Below are 12,040 nucleotides of genomic sequence, written 5' to 3'. Positions count from 1 at the left end.
TGCATCATGCATCATGCCGTCTCCATGCATCACGCATCATACCGTCTCCATGCATCACGCATCATACCGTCTCCATGCATCACGCATCATACCGTCTCCATGCATCATACCGTCTCCATGCATCATGCATCATACCGTCTCCATGCATCACGCATCATACCGTCTCCATGCATCATGCATCATACCGTCTCCATGCATCATACCGTCTCCATGCATCATACCGTCTCCATGCATCATACCGTCTCCATGCATCATGCATCATACCGTCTCCATGCATCATACCGTCCCCATGCATCATGCCGTCTCCATGCACCATGCATCATACCGTCTCCATGCATCATACCGTCTCCATGCATCATACCGTCTCCATGCATCATGCATCATACCGTCTCCATGCATCATACCGTCTCCATGCATCATGCATCATACCGTCTCCATGCATCATACCGTTTCCATGCATCATACCGTCTCCATGCATCACGCATCATACCGTCTCCATGCATCATGCATCATACCGTCTCCATGCATCATACCGTCTCCATGCATCATGCATCATACCGTCTCCATGCATCATACCGTCTCCATGCATCATACCGTCTCCATGCATCATGCATCATACCGTCTCCATGCATCATGCATCATGCATCATACCGTCTCCATGCATCATGCATCATGCATCATGCCGTCTCCATGCATCATGCATCATGCCGTCTCCATGCATCATGCATCATACCGTCTCCATGCATCATGCAGCATACCGTCTCCATGCATCATGCATCATACCATCTCCATGCATCATGCATCATACCGTCTCCATGCACCATGCATCATACCGTCTCCATGCACCATACCGTCTCCATGCATCATGCATCATACCGTCTCCATGCATCATGCATCATACCGTCTCCATGCATCATGCATCATACCGTCTCCATGCATCATGCATCATACCGTCTCCATGCATCATGCATCATACCGTCTCCATGCATCATACCGTCTCCATGCATCATACCGTCTCCATGCATCATGCATCATACCGTCTCCATGCATCATGCATCATACCGTCTCCATGCATCATACCGTCTCCATGCATCATACCGTCCCCATGCATCATACCGTCTCCATGCATCATGCATCATACCGTCTCCATGCATCATACCGTCTCCATGCATCATGCATCATACCGTCTCCATGCATCATGCATCATACCGTCTCCATGCATCATACCGTTTCCATGCATCATACCGTCTCCATGCATCATGCATCATACCGTCTCCATGCATCATGCATCATACCGTCTCCATGCATCACGCATCATACCGTCTCCATGCATCACGCATCATGCCGTCTCCATGCATCACGCATCATACCATCTCCATGCATCATACCGTCTCCATGCATCATGCATCATACCGTCTCCATGCATCATGCATCATACCGTCTCCATGCATCATACCGTCTCCATGCATCATGCATCATACCGTCTCCATGCATCATACCGTCTCCATGCATCATACCGTCTCCATGCATCATGCATCATGCATCATACCGTCTCCATGCATCATGCATCATGCCGTCTCCATGCATCATGCATCATACCGTCATCATGCATCATACCGTCTCCATGCATCATGCATCATGCCGTCTCCATGCATCATACCGTCTCCATGCATCATGCATCATACCTTCCGCCGGCATCTCATGTTAATCAGTCCGTTCAGCACTTTAAACCCATCACTGTTAAGCTGACAGGCTGCCCTTTCACTCACACCAGTGAGAGTGCTGTTACTGTAATGCTGCAGCCTGGACATGACCTGGGCTCAGGCGGGGGCTATCAGGGTGTTAAAGGGCCAGCGTCCTTCCTGACCCATTAAGGATTGTGCCCCTGTTATTGGGGGAATGAGATTGCCGTGATGTTTCTGAGTCCCTCCCGTGGGCCTTGTGATTAGATGTGATTAGATTAGGAGACTGAGTGGCTGTTTCATTTCTCTGTCGCACACTTAACCCTACGTCCTGGTGTCCACATGAAGCTCTGCCCCCGCTCCGTCTCTGCTCCCGCTCCGTCTCTGCCCCCGCTCCGTCTCTGCCCCCGCTCCGTCTCTGCCCCCGCTCCGTCTCTGCCCCCGCTCCGTCTCTGCTCCCGCTCCGTCTCTGCCCCCGCTCCGTCTCTGCCCCCGCTCCGTCTCTGCCCCCGCTCCGTCTCTGCTCCCGCTCCGTCTCTGCCCCCGCTCCGTCTCTGCCCCCGCTCCGTCTCTGCCCCCGCTCCGTCTCTGCCCCCGCTCCGTCTCTGCTCCCGCTCCGTCTCTGCCCCCGCTCCGTCTCTGCCCCCGCTCCGTCTCTGCCCCCGCTCCGTCTCTGCCCCCGCTCCGTCTCTGCCCCCGCTCCGTCTCTGCTCCCGCTCCGTCTCTGCCCCCGCTCCATCTCTGCCGGTGTCTTCTCCTCCTTTATCCCTTCACTATCTCTTCTTCCCTCCGCTTGCCATTTCTTTGCTTACCTCTCTCTCTCTCCTTCCTTCTTTCTTGTCCTCGCTCTCTCGCTCTTGTCCTCGCTCTCTCTCTCGCTCTTGTCCTCGCTCTCTCTTTCTCTCGCTCTTGTCCTCGCTCTCTCTTTCTCTCACTCTTGTCCTCGTTCTCTCTTTCTCTCGCTCTTGTCCTCGCTCTCTCTTTCTCTCGCTCTTGTCCTCGCTCTCTCTCGCTCTTGTCCTCGTTCTCTCTTTCTCTCGCTCTTGTCCTCGCTCTCTCTTTCTCTCGCTCTTGTCCTCGCTCTCTCTCGCTCTTGTCCTCGTTCTCTCTTTCTCTCGCTCTTGTCCTCGCTCTCTCTTTCTCTCGCTCTTGTCCTCGCTCTCTCTTTCTCTCGCTCTCTCGCTCTTGTCCTCGCTCTCTCTCGCTCTTGTCCTCGCTCTCTCGCTCTCTCTCGCTCTCTCTCGCTCTTGTCCTCGCTCTCGCGCTCTCTCTCGCTCTTGTCCTCGCTCTCTCTTTCTCTCGCTCTTGTTCTCGCTCTCTCGCTCGTCCTCGCGCTCTCTCTCGCTCTTGTCCTCGCTTTCTCTCTCGCTCTTGTCCTCGCTCTCTCTTTCTCGCTCTTGTCCTCGCTCTCTCTTTCTCTCGCTCTTGTCCTCGCGCTCTCTCGCTCTTGTCCTCGCGCTCTCTCGCTCTTGTCCTCGCGCTCTCTCGCTCTTGTCCTCGCTCTCTCTTTCTCTCGCTCTTGTCCTCGCTCTCTCTCTCTTGTCCTCTCTCTCTCTCTCGCTCTTGTCCTCGCTCTCTCGCTCTTGTCCTCGCTCTCTCACTCTCTCTCGCTCTTGTCCTCGCTCTCTCGCTCTTGTCCTCGCTCTCTCGCTCGTCCTCGCGCTCTCTCGCTCTTGTCCTCGCTCTCTCTCTCGCTCTTGTCCTCGCTCTCTCTCTCGCTCTTGTCCTCGCTCTCTCTCGCTCTTGTCCTCGCTCTCTCGCTCTTGTCCTCGCTCTCTCTCGCTCTTGTCCTCGCTCTCTCTCTCGCTCTTGTCCTCGCTCTCTCGCTCTTGTCCTCGCACTCTCTCTCTCTCTCGCTCTTGTCCTCGCGCTCGCTCTCTCTCGCTCTTGTCCTCGCTCGCTCTCTCTCGCTCTTGTCCTCGCGCTCTCTCTCTCTCGCTCTTGTCCTCGCGCTCTCTCGCTCTTGTCCTCGCGCTCTTGTCCTCGCGCTCTCTCTCTCGCTCTTGTCCTCGCGCTCGCTCTCTCTCTCGCACTCTCTCTCTCTCGCTCTTGTCCTCGCACTCTCTCGCTCTTGTCCTCGCACTCTCTCTCTCGCTCTTGTCCTCGCTCTTGTCCTCGCTCTCTCGCTCTTGTCCTCGCTCTCTCGCTCTTGTCCTCGCTCTCTCTCTCGCTCTTGTCCTCGCTCTCTCTCTAGCTCTTGTCCTCGCTCTTGTCCTCGCTCTCTCTCGCTCTTGTCCTCGCTCTCTCTCGCTCTTGTCCTCTCTTTCTCTCGCTCTTGTCCTCGCGCTCTCTCGCTCTTGTCCTCGCGCTCTCTCGCTCTTGTCCTCGCTCTCTCTTTCTCTCGCTCTTGTCCTCGCTCTCTCTCTCTCTCGCTCTTGTCCTCTCTCTCTCTCTCTCGCTCTTGTCCTCGCTCTCTCGCTCTTGTCCTCACTCTCTCTCGCTCTTGTCCTCGCTCTCTCACTCTCTCTCGCTCTTGTCCTCGCTCTATCGCTCTTGTCCTCGCTCTCTCGCTCGTCCTCGCGCTCTCTTCTGCCCTCTTGTCCTCGCTCTCTCTCTCGCTCTTGTCCTCGCTCTCTCTCTCGCTCTTGTCCTCGCTCTCTCTCGCTCTTGTCCTCGCTCTCTCGCTCTTGTCCTCGCGCTCTCTCTCTCTTGCCCTCTCTCTCTCTCGCTCTTGTCCTCGCTCTCTCTCTCGCTCTTGTCCTCGCTCTCTCGCTCTTGTCCTCGCACTCTCGCTCTTGTCCTCGCGCTCGCTCTCTCTCGCTCTTGTCCTCGCTCGCTCTCTCTCGCTCTTGTCCTCGCGCTCTCTCTCGCTCTTGTCCTCGCGCTCTCTCGCTCTTGTCCTCGCGCTCTCTCGCTCTTGTCCTCGCGCTCTCTCTCTCGCTCTTGTCCTCGCGCTCGCTCTCTCTCTCGCACTCTCTCTCTCTCGCTCTTGTCCTCGCACTCTCTCGCTCTTGTCCTCGCACTCTCTCTCTCGCTCTTGTCCTCGCTCTCTCGCTCTTGTCCTCGCTCTCTCTCTCGCTCTTGTCCTCGCTCTCTCTCTAGCTCTTGTCCTCGCTCTCTCTCGCTCTCTCTCGCTCTTGTCCTCGCTCTCTCTCGCTCTTGTCCTCGCTCTCTCTCGCTCTTGTCCTCACTCTCTCTCTCGCTCTTGTCCTCGCTCTCTCTTGTCCTCGCGCTCTCTCTCTCTCGCTCTTGTCCTCGCGCTCGCTCTCTCTCGCTCTTGTCCTCGCTCGCTCTCTCGCTCTTGTCCTCACGCTCTCTCTCGCTCTTGTTCTCGCACTCGCTCTCTCTCGCTCTTGTCCTCGCGCTCTCTCTCTCTCGCTCTTGTCCTCGCTCTCTCTCGCTCTTGTCCTCGTTCTCTCTTTCTCTCGCTCTTGTCCTCGCTCTCTCTTTCTCTCGCTCTTGTCCTCGCTCTCTCTTTCTCTCGCTCTCTCGCTCTTGTCCTCGCTCTCTCTCGCTCTTGTCCTCGCTCTCTCGCTCTCTCTCGCTCTCTCTCGCTCTTGTCCTCGCTCTCGCGCTCTCTCTCGCTCTTGTCCTCGCTCTCTCTTTCTCTCGCTCTTGTTCTCGCTCTCTCGCTCGTCCTCGCGCTCTCTCTCGCTCTTGTCCTCGCTTTCTCTCTCGCTCTTGTCCTCGCTCTCTCTTTCTCGCTCTTGTCCTCGCTCTCTCTTTCTCTCGCTCTTGTCCTCGCGCTCTCTCGCTCTGTCCTCGCGCTCTCTCGCTCTTGTCCTCGCGCTCTCTCGCTCTTGTCCTCGCTCTCTCTTTCTCTCGCTCTTGTCCTCGCTCTCTCTCTCTTGTCCTCTCTCTCTCTCTCGCTCTTGTCCTCGCTCTCTCGCTCTTGTCCTCGCTCTCTCACTCTCTCTCGCTCTTGTCCTCGCTCTCTCGCTCTTGTCCTCGCTCTCTCGCTCGTCCTCGCGCTCTCTCGCTCTTGTCCTCGCTCTCTCTCTCGCTCTTGTCCTCGCTCTCTCTCTCGCTCTTGTCCTCGCTCTCTCTCGCTCTTGTCCTCGCTCTCTCGCTCTTGTCCTCGCTCTCTCTCGCTCTTGTCCTCGCTCTCTCTCTCGCTCTTGTCCTCGCTCTCTCGCTCTTGTCCTCGCACTCTCTCTCTCTCTCGCTCTTGTCCTCGCGCTCGCTCTCTCTCGCTCTTGTCCTCGCTCGCTCTCTCTCGCTCTTGTCCTCGCGCTCTCTCTCTCTCGCTCTTGTCCTCGCGCTCTCTCGCTCTTGTCCTCGCGCTCTTGTCCTCGCGCTCTCTCTCTCTCTCGCTCTTGTCCTCGCGCTCGCTCTCTCTCTCGCACTCTCTCTCTCTCGCTCTTGTCCTCGCACTCTCTCGCTCTTGTCCTCGCACTCTCTCTCTCGCTCTTGTCCTCGCTCTTGTCCTCGCTCTCTCGCTCTTGTCCTCGCTCTCTCGCTCTTGTCCTCGCTCTCTCTCTCGCTCTTGTCCTCGCTCTCTCTCTAGCTCTTGTCCTCGCTCTCTCTCGCTCTCTCTCGCTCTTGTCCTCGCTCTCTCTCGCTCTTGTCCTCTCTTTCTCTCGCTCTTGTCCTCGCGCTCTCTCGCTCTTGTCCTCGCGCTCTCTCGCTCTTGTCCTCGCTCTCTCTTTCTCTCGCTCTTGTCCTCGCTCTCTCTCTCTCTCGCTCTTGTCCTCTCTCTCTCTCTCGCTCTTGTCCTCGCTCTCTCGCTCTTGTCCTCACTCTCTCTCGCTCTTGTCCTCGCTCTCTCACTCTCTCTCGCTCTTGTCCTCGCTCTATCGCTCTTGTCCTCGCTCTCTCGCTCGTCCTCGCGCTCTCTCGCTCTTGTCCTCGCTCTCTCTCTCGCTCTTGTCCTCGCTCTCGCTCTTGTCCTCGCTCTCTCTCGCTCTTGTCCTCGCTCTCTCGCTCTTGTCCTCGCGCTCTCTCTCTCTTGCCCTCTCTCTCTCTCGCTCTTGTCCTCGCTCTCTCTCTCGCTCTTGTCCTCGCTCTCTCGCTCTTGTCCTCGCACTCTCGCTCTTGTCCTCGCGCTCGCTCTCTCTCGCTCTTGTCCTCGCTCGCTCTCTCTCGCTCTTGTCCTCGCGCTCTCTCTCGCTCTTGTCCTCGCGCTCTCTCGCTCTTGTCCTCGCGCTCTCTCGCTCTTGTCCTCGCGCTCTCTCTCTCTCTCGCTCTTGTCCTCGCGCTCGCTCTCTCTCTCGCACTCTCTCGCTCTTGTCCTCGCACTCTCTCGCTCTTGTCCTCGCACTCTCTCTCTCGCTCTTGTCTCGCTCTCTCGCTCTTGTCCTCGCTCTCTCTCTCGCTCTTGTCCTCGCTCTCTCTCTAGCTCTTGTCCTCGCTCTCTCTCGCTCTCTCTCGCTCTTGTCCTCGCTCTCTCTCGCTCTTGTCCTCGCTCTCTCTCGCTCTTGTCCTCACTCTCTCTCTCGCTCTTGTCCTCGCTCTCTCTTGTCCTCGCGCTCTCTCTCTCTCGCTCTTGTCCTCGCGCTCGCTCTCTCTCGCTCTTGTCCTCGCTCGCTCTCTCGCTCTTGTCCTCACGCTCTCTCTCGCTCTTGTTCTCGCACTCGCTCTCTCTCGCTCTTGTCCTCGCGCTCTCTCTCTCTCGCTCTTGTCCTCGCGCTCTCTCTCTCTCGCTCTTGTCCTCGCGCTCTCTCTCTCTCGCTCTTGTCCTCGCGCTCTCTCTCTCTCTTGTCCTCGCGCTCTCTCTCTCTCGCTCTTGTCCTCGCGCTCTCTCTCTCTCGCTCTTGTCCTCGCTCTCTCTCGCTCTTGTCCTCGCGCTCGCTCTCTCTCGCTCTTGTCCTCGCGCTCGCTCTCTCTCGCTCTTGTCCTCGCGCTCTCTCTCGCTCTTGTCCTCGCGCTCTCTCTCGCTCTTGTCCTCGCGCTCTCTCTCGCTCGCTCTTGTCCTCGCGCTCTCTCTCTCTTGTCCTCGCGCTCGCTCTCTCTCTTGTCCTCGCGCTCGCTCTCTCTTGTCCTCGCTCTCTTATCTCTGTTACTTTCTTCCTTTTCACTTCTCATGGAGGTTGTGCTGTATTCTCACTCACCTCCCCCCTCTCCTCTTTCCTCCTATCTCTCTTTCTCCCCCCCATCTCTTCCTCTATCCCCTCTCACTTTCCCTCTCTCTCCCCCCCTCTTCCCCTGTGTTCTGTTTTTCTTGTGCTCTGCCCTTATTTCTCTATCTCGCGCGCTCTCTTCCCCACCTCTCTCGCATGCTTTCTTCCCCCCCTCTATCACGCTCTCTCTTCCCCCCTCTTGTGATCTCTCTTTCCCCCCTCACGCACTCTCCTCTTTCTCCTCCCCTGCTCCCTTTCATTGTAAAGTCTCCCCCCCCTCTCTCTCTGACCAGCCCCTTTCTCTCCCCCCCCATCTGTCCCCCCCCCTAATCTCTCACACACCATTCTTCATAGTTTACTGCCATGTCTCCCTAGAGACAAATAAGTGGATTTGATGCGACTTCCTCCCCGGTCCCACCTGGAAGCCCCCGCCCTTTAGCTCCCTGTCACCTCTGCACCTCTGCCATCGCCCGTATTACTGTAATGAATGTGGGTGTCACGCCCAGTCCCAGACGGGAGAGTCTGCAATCTGTTGATAGCACTTGAAACCTCCGACCTGCACTTGATTAGTTACATTACCAGTGAACTGATTAACGGCCTCCGGGCATTTACTTGAAACCACGCGTGGCATGTCAACTGCGTGACGTGTGGCAATCCCTCCACCGATGGAAGGAACCCGCCATGCAGCGCGCAGAATCCTGCCTAATTCTAGCACTTCACATCGCGCAGACAGAGTAGTGGATACACTGAGCAGCGCTACAGCGGAGGTGGCAGCGCACAGTATATATACCAGAATGAAAGAAACTAGCGATGGTCGAAAAGTCGCGTTTATAACCCTACACCTGTCTCCAGAACCTGCTGCTTAGATGTATTGGGGACGAATGTGCCACTATCCATCTCCCGGTCCTTCCACCCCTAAAGATAACACGTGGTATATCCCATTGTCCAGCCTGCCGGCCCCGGAGGTGACGAAGTCTGTGTGGTCCAGCCGGTTTCCCTGATAACCGTCCTAATGATTACGTTTCTACTCAGATCTGATTTCCCTGTGGTGCTAACGATGCCAGTCCCCGCCCCTCCTTACCTCCCCCCTCTCGCTGCCCCTCTCGCTGCCCCTCTCACACCCCCCACTTACCTCCCCCCTCTCACACCCCCCACTTACCTCCCATGAGCCTTCTCCGATCATCACTAATTGCATTTCCTGGCATTTCTCAGTCTCGTTAGGTGTCCACGTTTGGCTAATTTGTAGATAATCGGCGCTGGCGTGGGTCAGACATTTTCCTCGTTGAGGAGCTGGGCGGTAATTAATAGTGACGCTTATTAAATTAAAAAGAGGAGCGCCTCCGCGACGTCTTCTGGGACCTTTTTGGGCAACGTCTTATTCTGTAACTTTGCAACAGGCCGAGGCCCCGCTGGAATAGACCAGTGCAAACTGGAAAGGCAGCGTCACAGCGCGCCGAGTCGAAGCCGCCGTGTCACATACGCGTGTGCGCGCGTGTTCTGTCTTGCAGGGTACCAGTGACTTCTGTGTGGCTCCCGACAAATTCATCATGAACCAGACGCAGGATCAGATCGGCGCAGGTAAAGGAGCGAGCGCAGGCGGCGCGCACACCGCGGTAACCCCTCCACTGCCGGAGAGCCCCACGCTGCATCCTGCCTGGGGTTCAGAGCTGACCTGGGATCTCCCACTTCAGGGGCTAACACTTGAACCCCTGGGTCGCACATAACGCAAAGTAGAGATGCGCGAAACGTCTGCGCAAGGTCTGGAACCAGGTGGATTTTCAGCCGCAAAACAGAAATGCGCCCGCGGCGGCGTTTGCAAGCGATTTCGCCGTGCGTTAAGTCCGCGCGTATTGCGATGTCGCGGAATATTTTCTGACAGCGCTAGATTCGCTGAATGCTGACATTACGGGGAGGTAAATATATACGCGCCCGAGCGGCCGCCCTCGCGGTTTTTGTGGCTGAAAAGTTTGAGAAGCCGAAAAAAAGGCCCTATAAATAGCACGCGCACGCCATGTTTATCGCTGGCGATATTTTCGCGGAAAGCTCGTGAAATGGCGACGTCTAAAACGTATTTGGCGACATTATGAGCCCTTTGAGATTTGCCGGCGGGAAAAAAACGTGTCGCAATGGGGGCGCGGGGGGGGGGGGGGGGGAGGGAAGTGTCACTCCGCCTGTTGCGGCTGCATCGTGGGACACGTCCACCGCACCTCTAAAGCCAAGAAGTCCGGAGCGTGTCGTGCGCAATCCTGCGTTTCTCACTCTCTATATAGTGGCACCATGTACTGAGTATCTAAAATGCAAGTGGCATGATAGCCTGGCGTTCCTTATTCCAGGGGGTGCTCAACTCCAGACCTCAAGCCTCCCCCCCCGCAACAGGTCAGGTTCTCAAGATATCCCAGCTTCAGCACAGGTGGCTCCAGCAGTGGCTCACTGATTGAGCCACCTGTGCGGAAGCAGGGGCTGATTGAGGCACCTGTGCTGAAGCGGGGATATCCTGTTAACCTGACCTGTTGGGGCTTGAGGAGTGGAGTTGAGCAGCCCCCTGCTATTATCCACAAATCTTCACGTTCAAAGTTTTAGAAACGGTCTCGTAAAGAAGAACCAACAAAGCAAAATATTGCATAAAAGGGCTAATGACTTTTTCTGCACTGTTGTGTGTGTGTATGTATATAGATATATAAAGTATGTAGGTGTATGTATATTTATATAGGTGTGTGTGTGTGTATATATATATATGTATATGTTCATTAATTCCACATTTGCAGAGCGATGCATTGTTGACCTTTGTGGAGTTATTTTCTCCTCTGCTGGAGATGACAGAGGTAATAAATAGCGTTGTATGTTTCTGTTTCCTAGAGGTTGTGCATTATTACCTGTACTGCAGCCAGAGCCTGAGAAACCCTTTCCAGCAGGTACAGTACTTCTCCTGGTAAAGTATTCCACCTGCTGCCGTTCCCAGCTAAGGGCCGTATAGATCAGCGCAGAGAAAAGTGTTTAGACGCACACGGCTCTGTGTTTCGGGGCAGAGCTGCGGCCTGTGTAAGGGCAGCTTCTTACATCTGATGCAGAATTGTACACTTACGCCATTTGGGGTATAGAGGATTGTAACTCTCCCCAACTCCTCCTACTGACACCCCTCAAATCACACGCTGGGGCAGATAGACGTAGAATGTGATACATCTCATTATAATCTGTGCACCATGTAACTCTCCCCAACTCCTCCTACTGACACCCCTCAAATCACACGCTGGGGCAGAGACGCAGAATGTGATACATCTCATTATAATCTGTGCACCATGTAACTCCCCCAACTCCTCCTACTGACACCCCTCAAATCACACGCTGGGGCAGAGACGCAGAATGTGATACATCTCATTATAATCTGTGCACCATGTAACTCCCCCAACTCCTCCTACTGACACCCCTCAAATCACACGCTGGGGCAGAGACGCAGAATGTGATACATCTCATTATAATCTGTGCACCATGTAACTCCCCCAACTCCTCCTATTGACACCCCTCAAATCACACGCTGGGGCAGAGACGCAGAATGTGATACATCTCATTATAATCTGTGCCCCATGTAACTCCCCCAACTCCTCCTACTGACACCCCTCAAATCACACGCTGGGGCAGAGACGCAGAATGTGATACATCTCATTGGAATCTGTGCACCATGTAACTCCCCCCAACTCCTCCTACTGACACCCCTCAAATCACACGCTGGGGCAGAGACGCAGAATGTGATACATCTCATTATAATCTGTGCACCATGTAACTCCCCCCAACTCCTCCTACTGACTCCCCTCAAATCACACGCTGGGGCAGAGACGCAGAATGTGATACATCTCATTGGAATCTGTGCACCATGTAACTCCCCCCAACTCCTCCTACTGACTCCCCTCATATCACACGCTGGGGCAGACAGGGCAAAATACTTTGATACATGGATCCCTGATGTGGATGGTTCAGGATGTTAAAGCCCCCTTGTCTCTCTGCAGGCTCTCACCATCTTCCAGAGGTCCCTCACCACCATGCAAATCCAGATCCAAGGCTTACTTCGGTTTGCCGTGCCCATCTTCCCCACAGCACAGGTGAGACCTATCGGGGGGCGGGAGGGGGTGAAGCATTTATCCGGGTGCAGCTATGACTTGTGTGTTTGCAGAGATTATTAGGCTGTACGATTCGGGGGGGGGGGGGGAGGGTCACTCGCTCCCTGATCCCCAGCACGCTGGTTAAGGTGCCGCCGCCTGCGCAGGTGAGAGGTTGAGTCTCACTCGCTCTCTTCTCTCTGCGTGACACAGAAGGACCTGCTGGGCATACAGCTGCTGCTAAACTCGTCAGAAGCCAACTTACAGC

General features: G+C 55.5%; 1 protein-coding gene across 1 annotated transcript in view; it reads left to right on the top strand.

The window, feature by feature from the left end:
- The window catches only part of TTYH2 (tweety family member 2), a 49,821-nt gene that overhangs the window by 30,230 nt on the left and 7,551 nt on the right, over window positions 1-12,040 (top strand). Inside the window, 4 exon segments of the mRNA XM_075579824.1 lie at window positions 9,190-9,259; window positions 10,538-10,593; window positions 11,683-11,775; window positions 11,986-12,038. Of these exon segments, the coding sequence (XP_075435939.1) occupies window positions 9,190-9,259; window positions 10,538-10,593; window positions 11,683-11,775; window positions 11,986-12,038 (272 nt within the window).

The sequence above is a fragment of the Ascaphus truei genome, chromosome 22 (genome assembly GCF_040206685.1).
Source record: "Ascaphus truei isolate aAscTru1 chromosome 22, aAscTru1.hap1, whole genome shotgun sequence".
Classification (NCBI taxonomy): Eukaryota; Metazoa; Chordata; class Amphibia; order Anura; family Ascaphidae; genus Ascaphus; species Ascaphus truei.
This window is presented reverse-complemented; position numbering and strand designations above follow the sequence as displayed.